The following is a 17596-nucleotide window of genomic DNA, read 5'->3' as shown; positions in this document are numbered from 1 at the left end:
AACATTTGCTCTGAATTAGCACAAAAAAGTAGGTACCTATATTCATTTAGGTATAGTTTACAATCTGTACAATAAGTAAAAATTATAACCTTACAATGATATAACACTTGACATTTCGTAGAAAGCAGTTCACCAACATGAAAATCCTCCAACTTTGAGGTGAGAGTTAATTTTTTATTTAATGATGCAATGTAAGGATCCAATAAATACCGACAACAATTGAACAGTCTCTTTTTAGTCAACATTCTAGAATGTTTACATCATTTTAGGATAGATTTATTATTTAAAATAACTGTATCTCGATTGCAGTGGCGCACCCAAGGGGGATTTTAGAGCTTAAGCCCCCCTCCCCCTAAAAAATTACACATTATAATAGTAAATATAGTATAACAATGATAAATTTTAATGTTTTATTTACAAATTTTATTATTATGTTAGAATTGTTAGATACACATATATTATATACATAATGGTTCAATATTACGCGATAAGGTTTACTTGTGTGTAAGGAAAAAAGAAAAACTATTAAGCCCCCCCCCCCAAAAAAAAATTTTGGGTGCGCGCCTGCTCGATTGTACCGTACCTCAATTCACCAGCAAATCGAATTCTCGGAGTACGTGTCCATGGCGACTTTGCTTATAAAGGTAACTAGACCGAGAAGGTAACCTCCCCATTTGGCCCATTCTACTTAACAATACCATTTCTTTAGCATTAAGTTTGTTATCCGACTGTTATCTGTTATTTACAATAATTTTTAGAAATTAAAATATCAAATTTTCAAATCTAGCGCCAAAAACTTAATTCATTTTGATAATTGAGGATAATGTTTTGTCGCGAAATTCGGTTCAAGCGAACACGATTAATAACTCGACGTTATAGACTGGGTGCTACCCATGTAATTATTATAATAACAAATAACAAATATTTAATAAATGGACTGTATAAAAATATGTATTGAATAAACGAAATAGTATACAAGAGAGGACTTAAATTATGTTAGTCCTAACAAATACAAATATTAATAAATATAATACTAAATACTTATGGCATAATATGCCGGATAACAGTTGTTATCAATAACAAATAATAATATTATATTAAAAAGAAACGAGATACGTCTGACCTGGTCATCTCTTCCTTGTTCACTCCGGGTCAACGCAATTTGCACCATACGATTGAATATAACAATATTTACAAGCGCACAAAACGTGGCGTAACAAAAAATATAACAAGACGCACGGCAATACGCGACGACTATAAAATGCGTAATGCAAGCCAGGTTACGGCAGCAGCAACGACAGCCTCCTTTTACCGAACGTTGTTATTACGCACGTTTAATTATAATATATTAATATGCGGAAATCAACTAGCAAAATAGCGATTAAGTCCAACATATAATAAAACAAAACAAAAACGGCGCATAAACAAAAACGCAACTACGAACTTAACTACGCTGCGACAACGGGCGACAGCGGCGAAAAAAGAACGAATGAATAAAAAACGGCGGCTCATACAGTACATTTTTTAATAAGAATACTCGTAATATAAAATATGTCGGCTAGGGCCGATGCGGGGTGGCGACGAAGATAAAAATAATAATAGTAATAGTCGCCATGGAGTTTACTGTCTGGCCCGAACAATAATGGCCCGTATTACAATTGCAGGTTAACCTCTATCGAAGTTTAAACCTAGGTCAAATGAAAAAGACCGTATTACAATCGATTATCAATGGTTTAAACCGAGTTTAAACCACTGATAGCTAAACCACCTATTTCGGCGGTTTAAAGTTTAAACTTGGTTCAGAGATCGATCTGCGATTTCATTGATTATTCATTAACGTCAATAATGAACTTTGTTATACTATGATAGTATGATTATTGAAATGATTACTGTTCATTTGCAATTTGCATTTTGTGAGTTGTGACATTAAACATTAAAGACTGCAACAGTTTTCTGCCTTTGTTTTTATAGTCAATTGTGAATTATGGAAACTTCTGTAGAGAGTAAACGTACGCCCAACTTTACCAAACAAGAGGAACATGCGTTGCTGCATCTTGTACAAAAGTACAAACATATTTTAGAATGTAAAACTACCGACAGTATTCAAAACAGGTACCTAACAACAAATTATTATATATTATAATATATAACACTATGATATTTCTTGGTTGTGTTATTTTAAAAGAAAAAAAACGAACACATGGGCTACTGTTGAAAACAAATACAATAAGAATTTTGAAAGAATAGTATTCCGAACTGCAACAGTCCTGAAAAATAAATATTTGAATATTAAAAAAAAATTGAAAAAGAAAATTGGAGATGAAAGGTCAGGAATCAGAGGTACTGGAGGTGGGCCCTACAATAAAGTTGAATATAATGATAGCGAAAACTTAGTTTCTGAAATATTAGGCGAAAAAAGACTTGGGCGTCAATACTCAAAATATGATGATAATAATGGTAAATAATATACTTTAAAAACTTAAATTGGTATCTTACATTGTACATGATACATTTTATAACATGCTGATTTATAATTGAATTTTAGATCAATGCGTTAGTAGAGCTCAGACACCTTTGGATCAAATGAAGATAACTTTACCAGGTGGTGAAATTGTATCAATGGAGGAGGCTGTCACTGAAGAAATTTTATATGATGCAGAGACTTCAAATATTTATTCTCCTGAAATTGATATATTTCAAGGTAAATATAGAAGTCTGAAATAATTAAATGTATGATTGATTATTTTTTTTTTTTGCAATAAGACACTGTATTGGTAAACAACATGATTTCTCAGAGCATTCAAAAGAATAATGGTAAGTTAAAAATTGTATTTATTATTTAATTATTGATAATCAACTTATGATATACATACATACATACATAATATAACATAATTAAATACATTAAAGTGTTCTACATGTAATTCTACACCATAACTAGTTTTTCTTTTTTCAAAAAACTCGTTATTTCAAATTTTGGGTTTTCAAAATCGTTCGACCTATAAGTACGACGTTTAAAAATCCTTAATAACGGTTTTTTGAAAAATCGAATGCATACAACTTATGTAGTTAGTTATGGGGATCAATTTTATGTCTTACGACTTTCGTCCTATCTCTCCCGGTTTTCCCGGAAAACAGTTCGTAAACGAGAATTTTCATTTTTCGAAATTTTCAATTTTTAAAAAAATATCAAACGCAGGAAGGATCTTGAAACTTTTACTTAAATTTTTGAATTTATTTCATAGTAGAATATATGACAATATCTAAATATAATATATCCTAGACTGACAAATCATCTCCGTTCAGAATCGTTTTTCGTATAAAATGATACCTATCATTGCATTCAAATTTAACCTACCCTAGTCCGAAGTTCACCCCACCCCTAATGTACATCAGAGCGATACATACCCACTTGCCCGCTTTTTTAATTTTAAATCTTTGAATTTGTTGGATTAAAATTGTTTATAAAATGTTATATATGTACAAAACCAATTGGATAATTATTAAAGCCTTAGTATATTTATCATATTACATTACACGGCGTAATACACAATTGAGTGATAAGCAGTAAAATAATATTACTTTTAAAATTAATATGTCGTATTATTTTCTTTCTTCGCTGTAGATCAATTTAAACCAACTGTAGAAAAATGGAGTGGAAATACCACACCACTGTTGCAGACAAAACGTAAACTATGTTAAAACATAAGTCAAAATGATGAAGGCAAGTTAAAAAGAAAACCAAAAGATAAACATAATATTATAATGAATTGAGTAATACTATATATACCTTCAACTACTTTTATTGTGTGTTTACAGAACCAATAATACCTAGAAAAAAAAAACTGAATGACCAAATGTCAACATGGGCATCAGGAAACCTTGCACTTGCTCAACTCCAAGAAACGCAATATACGCAACAACACCAGTTAAAACTAAAAATTATGAAGGATGAGAATGAGGCAAGGATAGTTAGGGAAGACCGACTGTCGAAACTACAAGAAAAAGAAGTCCTGGTAAGAATAGAAATATTGAATCTACAAAAATCAAAATTGCTAGCTGATTTATATAAAAAAAAAATGTTTATAATTATATGGTTTTATAATTTGTATTATTTATTTTATAAAAATTATTAGTATTTATTTGTATGTACATATAATAAAAGATTAAACAGTTGTCAAAATTTACAAGCATTATTTAAACCTTCAGACTTACAGTGTATTCTAAACTATTATAAACTTTCAAAATATCGAACAAGCTTATTTCTCTGCAAAGTTCCATCCTCATTGACATTATTGACAGTGCCTCTAGTACTGAATGTGCTCAGATCAATTACTTGTTCTAACTGATGAGTTACTCTTGGAGTTTGTTCTCCAAAATAGCAAGCAATATTGTGAAGTACAGCAGTTGCCACAATAATGCTTTCAACAGACTCCAATTTCATATTAATTCCAACAGCTAATACTGGAAATCTCTTTTTCCAAACGCCATAACTTCTTTCAATAGCATTTTTTGTTCTTATCTGTGCCTCATTGAAAGTATTTTGTCCATCGCCAAAAGGATTCAAAAATGGTGTCATCAAAAATGTCTTCAAAGCATAACCACTATCACCAACAAGAATACTATCCTTCATTTCTCCTCTTTCAAATTTACCCCGAATACTCGAATAATTGAAAATAGTTGAGCCATGATTGCTTCCTGGAAATGTAGCAACTATATTTTGAATTCTGAGATCTGCATCACAAATAGTCTGGACATTGATAGAAAAATACCCCTTCCTGTTTCTATAGATTTCTGCATCCAATCCTCCTGGAGATATAATTCTTACTTGAGTACAGTCAATTGCACCAACACATTTTGGAAACTTAGCAACATTATAAAATGTCTGTCTTATTGCATCAATTTCTGTAGAACTTGATGGAAAATTTATAAATGTTGGTCTTAATAATGCCAATTCATGAGAAACAGGTCGAATGATTTGGCTAGCTGTTGATTTGGTAACTCCTACAAAATCACCGCATACCGTTAGGAACGATCCTGTAGCATAGTAACGTAATGTAATCAAAAGTTTCTGTTCGGGGGTTACAGCATTGTTCCTTTAACAAATAAAAACATTTAATTATATCCTCCATACCAGTTCTATGTTATAATCAACAAATAAAAATACATGTACACTGTATACACATAATGTTAGTATACTAGTTATATTTCTATACAAATATTACAACAATACTCTACCTATTTGTTGGTGATGCTATACGTTCTTTAATGTGGTCAAGTATGAAGTAAACAGTATTTTTGGAGAGGCGAACACGATTAAAAAACTGTTCATCTCTCCACTTCGTGAAATGGTTGGGCCGTTTAAGAAACATCTTTCTCTTTCTAGGAAAATCTACAAGTAATGCCAGTTCCATAAAATCTTCATCGTCTGTCATATTATTTTCACTAACAGACATTGCAATTCAAATAATGTATGAATATTAAATAATTCGAAAAATAACATACAACAAGTTGTTACTATTTTTTTATAACAACAAAAACAAATAATTTATTAATCAGTCAGTGATAAAAAATTATATGTTAACACAATCAGCTAGTTTTTCCCACAGATATATAAAAATACTAGATAGACGACTCACTATTCCTATAATGTAAAAATTATGAAGCCTACAAAATGGCGGAAATTCTCTTATCTAAGAGGTGAATGTTTACAAAATATATATTATGATACAGTGATAAACCGTAATAATGTTATGGCGGGAAACAAAACTATTAAAAATGTATAATTAATATATAATTATAATAAATATAATTATTATCTTAAATTCTATTATTATTTTAGTTAATTAATAATAACAATAATAATATTATTTATTATAATAAACGAGAAATACAATGCAGATAAACATGTTAAATAAAAAAGTTTAAAGCTTATCCAATATACACATGCTTGAATTTGGTTGATCTGAGTTCATTTAATAAATTAACTAAATATAAAAATAAACGTTTATGTTCCTAAGTATGTTTCCTAACCTAAGTAATACTACAACATAATAATGTAAACAAAGAGAAAGAACAAATAATTTAATTTAATATAAAAGAAAATAAACTAGGTGAAGGCTGGAATTTACTTGTATTAACTCTAAACATAGGGTGTAATTAAATCTGCAGCTCATACGTTTGACTAAAAGTTAAAACCTTAAACTCATGATTCATTAAATTAGTAAAATTCAATTTGCTTTTATTAAGAATGATTTTGATTAATTATTTTTTAGTTGTTACCCATGCCAAAATACAAATATTATAACCTATATGAATAAATCAATTATGCAAGACCAAAATAAATAATTATGATTATAATACCTAATATATTAAGGATATATATTTATAGATTGCTATATTATATACATTTTTATTATCATATCAATCTTTTAAAAGATGATGCATGATTAGCTCTTTTAAACAAGTAGGCATCTAATTAATAAATTTTAGATTTTTATAGTATAAGTAGTATTCTTTTTTGACAAAATGGTCTATTTTTGCTGTGTTTGGCAATGCAACAGTAAAAGAGTTGCAAATAATGGTATCCATTTTTTTTCGTAAGTATCATTTTGAAAATTATTTAAATAAAATGTATAGGTACATTATCTTTTGATTTTTAGTTTTCCTTTATTAAATAAAGAAATAACAAAAAAGTGGATAGATGCTATACAAATAAAAGGATTTGTTCCTACAAAATAGCAGGGTATGCAGTAAACATTCCACTTACTCGGATTTTAAAAATATTAATGGGCAACGTTTACACTTAAAAACTGATGTAGTTCCATCAGTTTTTTTTTCTAAAAATGAAATCCTAACAAAAGGTCCAGAAGAAAAAGATAATGGCATTATGAATGTTTATGAAAATCCCATCGATTTAAGTATAAATAATTCTTATAATGATTGTCCAATAACACCTAAAAGAGTTAGAAGACAAATAATATTTGAACATTCATATTGTAATAGCCCATCCAAAGAATTATTGACCACACCAAAACGAGGTAGACCTCAAACAGTAGTAACTCCAAAAAAAGTACAATTTAAATATAAAATTAAAAGATTAAGTCAACAAGTACGAAGATTAAAAAGTAAAATAACTAATCTTAAAGAACTACTTCGGAGTATTAGAAAGAAAGGCTTGATTGGAAATAATGAACATGACACATTGTTGGATGAATTTGAAGGCATGTCTAAGGAGTTATTTAAAAACCAGATAAATAACCAAAATAAAAAGGCAACTGGTCAAAGATATAGTAATGAGCTAAAAAAGTTTGCACTAACTCTAAATTACTATTCCTCTAAAGCATATAAATATTGTAGGTTAGTAAAAAATAATTTTATTAAATATTATGTTTAAAGTTATATATTTAAAATATTCTATAGTAAAATATATTTCAGAACAATTTTAAAACTTCCACATCCAACTGCTATCCGATCATGGACTTCATCAGTGAACGGTGAACCAGGATTTTTCTCTGAGGTATTCCAATCATTAAAGACTTTGAGCCCTGAAGACAAAGAATGTAATTTAATATTAGATGCAATGAGCATAAAAAAAACAAATAATTTGGGACAAGAAAACTCACAAATTTGTCGGCTACTGTGATTTTGGTGGTGAGGTAAGTTTAGAGAGTTCAGAAACAGCAGCAACAGAAGTATTAGTATTTATGTTAGTTAGTTTAAATGGTAAATGGAAGTTGCCTATTGGATATTTTTTACAAAATAAAGTGAATGCCGTTGTTCAAGCCGAGCTAATTAAAACAGCACTTAGTTTAGCATACCAATCAGAATTGCGTATATGGGGTGTTACATGTGATGGAGCATTCACAAACTTCTCAACACTAAAATTATTAGGATGTGAGTATGGTGATGATTTTGATTCAATTAAATCTTGGTTAAAACATCCAATTAATGGTGAAAAAATATTTTTTATACCAGATGCTTGTCATATGGTTAAATTAGCTCGCAACACCATAGGAAATTGTTTGGTTGTTGAATCTATGACAGGAGAAATTAAATGGTGTTATTTTGAATATTTACATGAATAACAGACTACTCTATCTCTAAAATTTGCAAATAAAATATCTAATTTACACATAAATTGGAAACAAAATAAAATGAAAGTAAAAATAGCTGTACAACTGTTGAGTTCTTCAACAGCCAATGCACTTCAATATCTAAAAAATAATAAAAATTATAATAATTAACGGCATTTCTTTCCCCAGAAACATTGAAATCTTACAGGCCTGAAGTAATGAAGCGGATCGAACATACATATTTTTCATCTGAATAACTTCTTCCATGGCATCGCTCAATTGTAAAATCTTTTTAACATTCTCCTTAGTCAACTGCACATTCTGGTCTTGCTGCAAGCATTTGATTGACAGAATATTGACACCATTGAATTCCTCTATTGACATCAATTTAAACTCCTTTAACAGTAAGTGCGATGGAAGTCTAAAGTTTACGTTGTTAAGAAGTGTATTTATGGATTGAAACAATTCAACACTCATTTTCACGCACTGAGAGTTACTTGTAATACAAACAACACAATTAAACAAAAGTTCCGGATCTAAGCCAATATGTAAATAAACATTGCTATCAATAAAGAATGTGTTACAATCGATCAGATTATTAGCCATTATGTAACACTGAAGGTTAAACGCAGAAATTGTTACTTGTTAACTTGAAGAGCGGGTTACGACTGACTTGTCATATGGTCGTGTCATCCTTTTTATGCAGTGCTATCGAGCGCTTGTTTAGAGCGGGGACAAATCCCTACTCTTAAGTCAGGGTGGGAGTAAAAACTCATATGATATAAAACATGATTATGGAAGGAAACATAGTCTGGGTATTGATAACGTATTGAATAACAAATATTATGATATAAGAAATATTTATTATTATTATTATCATTAACAAGATTTTATTAATAATTATAAAAAGACTTTTGTATTGGAGTGAGTAGATTGTTCTGCTGACTTGCCATCTATGAAGTCGGAAAGAGATGGTGGGGGATTATGGTCTGTTAAAATACGTAGGACCATCATTTTCATCGACAGCCTATAAAATTAATAATAATAATTTTTTTTTTCTCATAAAAATTATATATATATATATATATATATATATACGACATACGTGTATCGTCCTTGGTATAGTTTTCCGAATCGGAGCCCATGCTGCCTCTAATGGATTCATCGAATTTGTTACTAAATATTCTCTGAATCCCCTTTCCTCGTCAGCACCCTAAGAATAAAATAAAATTTAGTACTTGAATATTTTATTGGTTTCATTTATAGTTACTCGTGACTGTGAAGGATCGTCTTCATTATATTTCATCAACGGAGACATACTTGAGTATCTTGGTGGTGAAGGTTGTAGCATTTCCACATCAAAGGTTTCAGAATAAAACTAAAATTAACAAAAATCAGTAATCGTAATAAAAATATGTACAATATGTTTCACCTTTAATTCCTCAGCATCGTGCATCTCATTTCTCTTGGTTGGTGAAATAAATTCTGCCGGTGCATCAACTGTCTAATTTAATGCATATGTTAAATATTTTTATTAATAATTTCAAAATATATTCTTACTTTTAACGAATTTCTCGATTTTGTCATCCAATGGATTGCAAGCTGTTCAGTTGCGAATAATATTATTTGGGTTAAAAAACTCTGTTTGTTCTTTTGTATATGTTTCGCGATTAATTCAATATGAATTCCTCTGATTATTGATATAACTTCATCGAGTGTAGCGGATTTATCAATATTAAAATCTGTTTTAAAGTATTCGGATATTTGTTCGAGTTGATTTAAAATATTAGGTCTTACGATATTGATTTTTCTTGATACGGTTTCAAAAATCATCCACTCTAAATCTTGAATTGTCATAAGATCTCTTCTATTCAATAAAATTCTACATCCGCTTGTTTCTTTAGACTCTACGACTAATACATGCTCTCCCCTATATACCATACTTGTGATCAAAACCGATTCACATTCCAAAAAAGTGAATTTTTTATATTTCACAGCAGGATCGAGAATGTGGGATAAAATATTACCCATGAATGAATAAATACGCTTCAAGAAGTCTGGAGAAATATTTACATACCGTGACGGTGTAATTATTCGCAGTACAATATTAAATTTATCTTTTGGATCGAATCCGATGTTTAAAAACTTGCGATTTTCAAAGTCAATTGTGAAATTACTACAATCGATGAGTTCGGATGGTGATGAAGGTGCAACATATTTATACAAACGGTTCATTTCACTTATTGGCCCTGCCATATTAATACTGATAAAGTTAAACAGAGATTTACAACTTGACACTGTTAAAACAAAACTATGACTGAATATTAGTGCTTAATTATTAATCGTCATTAATATTATTAATATTATTATTATTATTATTATGAATGGTGGGGGAGTTCTGGAAGTTAGGTGTGAACTGGTAGTGGGGATTAGTGGTGGGGCATATATTTTGTACGTATATAGATGTATAGATATAGGTACATAGATATATGTTTAAGTATATAATATAGGTATAAAGATAATGTGTACTACGAGATAACGGCTGAGCAGTGTACCGGTTACAGAATCTATGACGGGGTGGGAGGTGGTGTGACGGCGGCGCTAACCATGGCTGGGCAGCGAGTGGTGGTACGGGTGGCGGTACCTTGGGCGAGTGGTGGTACGGGTGGCGGTGGCGGTGGTGGTGGCGGTGGCGGTGGCGGTGGCAGACGATCTATGGCTGAGAGGTGTGTAGAGGGGGTGGCGGTGGCGGTGGCGGGCTATCTATTGCTGGGTAACGGGGGGGGGGACGGTGGCGGTGGCCTGATCTATGGCTGAGCGGTGTGTAGAGGGGGTGGCGGTGGCGGTCCTAGGATCGGCAAATGTATACTACTCACGGGCATCAGTGGATTATTATCATAGATATTATGGATACGGCATTCCTTTATACATTCTACATACACTGTTAAGGCCAACATAACGAAGAGAGAAACGATGGTTCTCACTCGCACACATCTTCTGTGTGACAAGAAAAGTAAAACTCTTGTAAGAGAGAGAAAATATAATGTGTACAGATAATTGATAAATTATGACATCTAACGGTTAATAATAGTAAAAATTATGTTAGTTGCATGAACAGAGGATCTTCGCTAACTCCCGACAATCGAGGTCGTATAGCGCTAGAATTTGAGCACCATATACGTAGGGGTAAACCCGCAGAATTAGTTATAAAAGAAATTTGTTGTTGCAATAGTAAACATTCTTCTTCCGACTCACAACCGGTCATTAAGTCATCCATATAAAAATCGTTTTTGATAGCCTTGGAAGCGTCTGGAAATGCTGACTTATTTTGATCGGCTAACACAGCTAAACACTGTGTAGCTATGAACGAAGCTAGTGTTGTTCCATAGGTGATCGTTAGAAGGCGATACAGCTCGAGTTGTTCACTAGGTGTGGATCTCCATAGTATCCTTTGCATATCGCAGTCTTCCTTTGCAATAGCCATCTGCCGGTACATCTTTTCTACGTTGGCAGAAATCACATAGCTATGTTTACGGAACCTACATAAAATTGTAAAAATATCTCCTTGCACCACTGGCCCACGCATCAATACAACATTAAGTGACTTGCCGTTGGACCCCTTTGCCGAAGCATCGAATACCACTCGTACCTTGGTAGTTGCGCTGGATGTCTTAATCACGGGATGATGGGGCAGATAACAAACTTGGGAAGGACTTTCCAGCTCGTCTATCTTTTCCATGTGTCCCATTTCCAAATATTCATTCATGAATTGTACATACGCCTCTCTTAAGTTATCGCCCCGCTGTAATTTTCGTTCCACGCTTAAAAACCTACATCTGGCCATTGTCATCGTGTCTCCTAAGTCTGCAGCGCCTGGTTTGAATGGTAATCGTAATACAAATCGTCCTTCAATACTGCGCGTAGCGGTAGCTTGAAAATACGCCAACGCTTGTTGCTCTTCAAGACACTTCTGATTGTTTTTGGACATTCTGCCATAGTCCTCTACTTCTAACCATCCCTGCTTTCTCAAATTATCTTCTAATACCTCACCGACACTAAGTAAGCATGTGGAATAAATTCCACCAGTAAAAATCCAACCCAACTTACTTTCTTGTAACCACAGCGTTCTTAACGGCAATTGCATACGATTCGCTTCCATTAATTCAAAGAAAATGCCGCATCCAATCAATAGATTGATCGGTCCTGCTTCGCAGAACGAAAGATCGGCCAGTAATGATGTAAATTGCTTTGGAATTTGCCATCCTTCTTTGGATGTTTTTACTGAAAGTAGCTCCTCAACAATCACTGGCAATATATAACAATTGATGTGAGCACCAAAGCTTTTAACGCAAGATTTCATGTGGATATCTATGCTGCTAGTAGATTGAGTTGTACTGGAGCCAATGCCGCTTATCGGTAGCATCATCCTCTTCGATGGTAGTTGAAGCCGCTTTGCCAATCTTTTGGAAACGAAATTCACTTGGGAGCCACTATCCATAACAGCTCGACACTTACAATATACACCATGGTTATCCCTAACTAATATTATTGCAGTGGCCAAAAACACATGCATGACTTTCTTGGTTTTCGGAACCGACACCATACTCTTAGCACTAGATTGTTGTACCATGGACGGAGTAGTTAAGGTTACCGAACTTGAAGCCTCGCCTTGTAACTCTGATGCTCTTCTTGACTTTTTTCAAAGTGCAATATTGTATTGTGTTTCCAATTACATTTCTTGCACGAATAACTCGACTTACAATTATCAGCGGTGTGGAACGGAGCCAAACAGTTAAAGCATAGCCTATTGTCCCTAACTATATCCAACCGTTCGGATATCGTACATTCTTTGAATTTTTTACAGCCGTATATCTTGTGAATCTCCTTACAACAGGGGAATGGGCGACATGGTTTGCTTCCTGCTGCTATTAATGCTTTCTTTGGAGCCGCGGATCCCATATGACCTCTTGGATTTGACACCTTTTGAATTACGTTAGTAGATCGTGCGCATGACTCTGATGTTTCTAAAGCTACGCAACGACTTGCCAGAAAAGCTTCAAGATCAGAATATTTTGGTAGCTCAGAATTCCTTTGATGTAGTTGCCACCATGAGCGGTACTCTTGTCCAATCGACTAACAACAATGGTAACAAGCCACGCGTCCCAGTGTTCGACCGGTTGACCCATAGCCTTTAGCGCAGAAACATGGGTGCAGATGGTCGAATGTAGCTTTTGTAACGCTTTGAATGCAGCCTCTTCCACTTGCGGACATTCCAAAATCGAACGAATATGAGATTGAATCACCAAACTACGATTATCGTAGCGATGGATCAGCTGTTCGATAATAACTTCGTAATTCCCATCGCTCACGGGTATCGATCTAACTAAATCCAAGGCTGACCCTTCTAAACATGACCTTAAATAAAAGAATTTTGAGCTGGTGAATAGCTTTCCTCCTTATGCACCATGGCCTTAAATATGTCAAAAAATGATGACCAATCCTGAGTGTTTCCGTTGAATTTAGGAAGTGGTATTGGTGCTAATTTTGTTCATTGTATATTATGTGCAGATGTAAAGGACGAATGAGCTAAACCAGAAGTGGTGTGGGATTTTTCTAGATTAATCACCTCCTGGATTTGAGATTTTATAGACAAATAGTCATTCTCGAACTTGTCTCTCTCTGCTTCAGCTTCATCAGTGTCATCCGACATAAGCAATTCTATTTGGGATTGTATGTCATCAAACTTTCTATTAATTGCAGGTAATTCTTCCTGACGAAATTCGAGCAGAGACAATGCTTGTTCTTTAAGGTCAAATTTAACTACAAAGGTGCGGAGGCGAGTTAATGTAGCTTTAATAACAGCTCGTTTCTTTTTCAAGCTATTGAGCATTTTTAAATCCATTTCCTAATAATAATATGAAAATGCTAGATATGATATAATCAAAGAAAAATATTTTATAATGACTAGGCTAAAAATGATGTATAATTACCAATTAAATTCGACACTAACAATAATTGTATGGGAATATACAATCTGTTATAAAGGCAATAATAAAAATAAAAATAATGATAGAGACCAATGCGATTGTCGATAGAACCGTTATTTCTGACTGATTAAATAAATAATATAATAATAAATAATAATAATAAATACCGATTACCTGATCGAATATAATATATTATGGATTCGTGGTATAATTCACCAAAATAGACAATAAAGTATCGGTAGTTATAAAAAATAAATAACAACTGTGATTTTGAGCCAACAGTTATCACACTCCGACCACAAACAAACCAAAAAATAAATTATTGACACTAAATAAAGCAAAAAAGCAATCACGTCGAGGTCACCAAAGTGTTCGGGCCGCGTACGAACAATAATAGGCCGTGGCGCCTGGTCACCAAATGCTTCGGGCGCACACACACACCGACCTACTGTGACGATGCTGTCCGACGACTAACTGTGTAAATGTGTGTATATGTGTGTAGAGACTAGAGAGAAGTGGACGGGTTCGCCTTTCAAAACTCTGAGTGCTAGTATGCGGTGGGTGTGTAGGTGTGTATATATGCGTGTGTGTATAAACTTATAAGATAGACGGATTGGTAACTCTATAATAAATAAATGGTAACTCAGTAAAGATTTGGTAAAAATAAAGTATAATAAATAATAATAAAGATAATGACTTACGGCCCTTTTGGCCCAATAGATAAAAAATGCTATGTATAAAATCTAGCTCCTTTGGCTCAATAAATATAAATAGTAATAATAAAATAAATAAAAAAAAACTCACAATTTTGTCGGTGCTCGGCTGGCCAGCTGAATACGGCACAGATGCGGTCGGCACAGTTGCGGTCAATACCTTTTTGGTGGCACTTGCGGTCACTATTTTTTTTTACACATATTTACTGGTTTTACAATACTGACATAGGTAATCATAATAAAGTTAAACCTATGCTATATATATATACTATCAAACTTTCCTTCTTTTATGTTATTTTTATCATGTCTAATTAGCCATGATTTTTATATACAAATTGGAACAACGTTATCGATGCCAATGCGATGATAATAATAATTTTATTATATTATATTGCGATTACAACGGGTAAATTATATTTTTCGATATACGTATGCGTTAGTTCTATCAGTTGTAGACAAAACACATTAGGAAACACAATCAAGTTAGACATGGATTTAAGCACTGATGCAGTTGGCCAAGAAATAGAAATAATCGAAACAACAAAAGGTAAGCCTTTTGCCATTTTTAATAGTTATCAATTCAGAAAATATAGACAAAATGAAAATGGGACAGTTTGGGTTTGTCTGAATGAAAAAGAAGGATAAGTGTAAGGGCCGTATGAGAACTAAAAATATAGAAATAATTCATTTTTCCGATCATTCGTGTAAACCTGATGTGGCAACAAGTGAAGTAAAAAAACAATTTAATAATGCAAGAAGAAGAGTGCGAGAAGAGTCGTCATATTCAGCATCTAAAATTTTCCGTCAGGAGATGTCCCCTTTATTTCAAAATGATCACGTTACTGCTATTCCTACATACGCTTCCGCCAAAACAACTTTAAATAGGATTAAAAAAAAAACACTTGGTAATACACTAGATCCAAATTTGAAAGACGAAATAATTGTACCTGATGATATTTCACAATTTGGTAACAATCACCAATTTTTATTATTTGACAATAATGTTGAAGAAAGGATTATTGCTTTTTTGAGTAGTACTCAAAGAGAAGCTGCATCTACATATAGCCATTTCTTTTTTGACGGAACTTTTAAAAGTTGTAGGAAACAATTTCTACAAATATACACAATACATGTAGATATTGGAAGCACATCCAGTGAAACTAATGTAATTCCAGTAATTTTTGTATTACTTCCAAACAAAACAAAAAAAAAATTATACTCGATTATTTAAACTTATAAAAGAACATATTCCAAATTTCAACCCCGATATAATTACAATTGATTTTGAAGTAGCGACTATTCAAGCAATTAAATATGTTTTTCCTAATACTCAAATAAGTGGCTGTAATTATCATTTCAATCAATCTCTATGGCGTAAAGTTCAAAATATAGGACTGGTAGATGAGTATAGAGATAATGATGAAATCCGCCTTAATATTAGAATGTGTTCGGCTTTAGCTCTTATTCCACTTAAATATATCGACGAAGGTTGGCTAATAATTATGGAAAGCAGTCCTGATAACGAAAAACTTAAGTTATTTCATGACTATTTTGTAGAACAGTGGCTAGAAAATGCAATAATATCCAAAGATATATGGAATTGCTTCCAAAAAAGACATAGGACAAATAATATTGTTGAAGGCTGGAACAACAGAATAAATAAACAATTTAATAGACCTCGGCCAACTTTTTTAGATCTATATAAATGTCTTAAATTAAAAGCTCAGCGTGGAGACTTATTGTTTGATCGACATTTTTTAAACTTGGAAGGAAAAAGACGAAAATAATGTTACATTGCACTTGACAAAAGAATTGAAAAAACATTAAAATCATATGAAGAGGACAGAGACTTAAAAAAATGTCTAACAATCCTTTCTTTCGTACAAAAACTTGATTAATCATATTTGATTATTATTATCATTATTATCATATTATCATTTTTATAGGCAATAACAATTAACTGACATGTCTCAATAAAATAGTCTACAAATTAATAATTATATTTTTATGTCATAATAGTTGGCAATAAATATTTTTAAAAAAAACAACAACTTTTAAGCACGCCTTTAAATATTAAATAATATTTATTGCCAGTCCTAAGCCTGTAAACGTGCGAAGGTAAGTTAATATAGTATAAGTTAATTAATATAGTATAAGTTTAACTTTATTATGTCAGTATTTTAAAACCAGTAAATATGTGTAAAAAAAAATAGTGGCCGCAAGTGGCACCAAAAAGGTATTGACCGCAACTGTGCCGACCGCATCTGTGCCGACACTGGCCAGCTGCTACCTAAACTATCCTATGAAATTTAAAACACCCAACACGAAAATAATAATTGAATTAATACACCAACAAGAAAATAAATAACAAAATTAATAAATAAATGGTAACACTTGCAGCGATTAGCGCCAATAAAATATAATAAAAATTGCAGCGATTATATCCTGGAATTTATCATTATTTTGGCTTAGAAAATGGTTTAAATCAATATTTACAAAAAAAGTAAGAATTTTTACTAAATAATAATGAAATTGAAATAATTATTAGTGTTGATGGGCTACCACTGTCTAAATCATCATCAAATTTATGGCCAATTTTAGGGTCAATTTATAAAACTAATTTTATATTTTTAATTGGTGCTTTTCATAATGCTGAAAGTACTAAGCCAAAATGTACAATAAGTTTTATGGCTGATGGCTGGTTTTGCTACTGAAGCAAAATGTTTGATTCAAAATGGTTTTCAGTTTGAAAATAAAAAAATAATGCTTACAATTAGAATGTTAACCACTGACACTCCAGCAAAATCATTTATTTTAAATG

The 17596-nt window shown here is 32.3% G+C and overlaps 4 protein-coding genes across 4 annotated transcripts; 1 reads left to right on the top strand and 3 right to left on the bottom strand.

The window, feature by feature from the left end:
• The first annotated feature begins 1889 nt into the window (after positions 1 to 1889).
• LOC126554936 (myb/SANT-like DNA-binding domain-containing protein 3) lies at positions 1890 to 2499 on the top strand. Its single transcript, XM_050209925.1, has 2 exons — positions 1890 to 2112; positions 2186 to 2499. The coding sequence occupies exons 1-2, from the start codon at positions 1985 to 1987 to the stop codon at positions 2463 to 2465; spliced, it is 408 nt and encodes a 135-aa protein (XP_050065882.1). The 5' UTR covers positions 1890 to 1984; the 3' UTR covers positions 2466 to 2499.
• A 1590-nt stretch (positions 2500 to 4089) lies between these two features.
• Positions 4090 to 5520, bottom strand: LOC126554935 (putative nuclease HARBI1). The gene is made up of 2 exons (XM_050209924.1): positions 5239 to 5520; positions 4090 to 5096 (listed from the first exon to the last, which is right to left on the bottom strand). The coding sequence occupies exons 1-2, from the start codon at positions 5454 to 5456 to the stop codon at positions 4232 to 4234; spliced, it is 1083 nt and encodes a 360-aa protein (XP_050065881.1). The 5' UTR covers positions 5457 to 5520; the 3' UTR covers positions 4090 to 4231.
• Positions 5521 to 8887: 3367 nt separating this feature from the next.
• LOC126554934 (uncharacterized) lies at positions 8888 to 10415 on the bottom strand. Its single transcript, XM_050209922.1, has 5 exons — positions 9636 to 10415; positions 9508 to 9579; positions 9346 to 9453; positions 9181 to 9288; positions 8888 to 9102 (listed from the first exon to the last, which is right to left on the bottom strand). The coding sequence occupies exons 1-5, from the start codon at positions 10329 to 10331 to the stop codon at positions 9058 to 9060; spliced, it is 1029 nt and encodes a 342-aa protein (XP_050065879.1). The 5' UTR covers positions 10332 to 10415; the 3' UTR covers positions 8888 to 9057.
• A 757-nt stretch (positions 10416 to 11172) lies between these two features.
• LOC126554937 (uncharacterized) lies at positions 11173 to 12705 on the bottom strand. Its single transcript, XM_050209926.1, has one exon. It carries the CDS (start codon positions 12703 to 12705, stop codon positions 11173 to 11175), a length of 1533 nt encoding a protein of 510 aa, XP_050065883.1.
• Between the last annotated feature and the right edge of the window lie 4891 nt (positions 12706 to 17596).

This window comes from Aphis gossypii, unplaced genomic scaffold (genome assembly GCF_020184175.1).
Source record: "Aphis gossypii isolate Hap1 unplaced genomic scaffold, ASM2018417v2 Contig00652, whole genome shotgun sequence".
NCBI lineage: Eukaryota > Metazoa > Arthropoda > Insecta > Hemiptera > Aphididae > Aphis > Aphis gossypii.
Note: the sequence above shows the minus strand (reverse complement) of the source record. Positions and strands in the feature narration are given on the sequence as shown.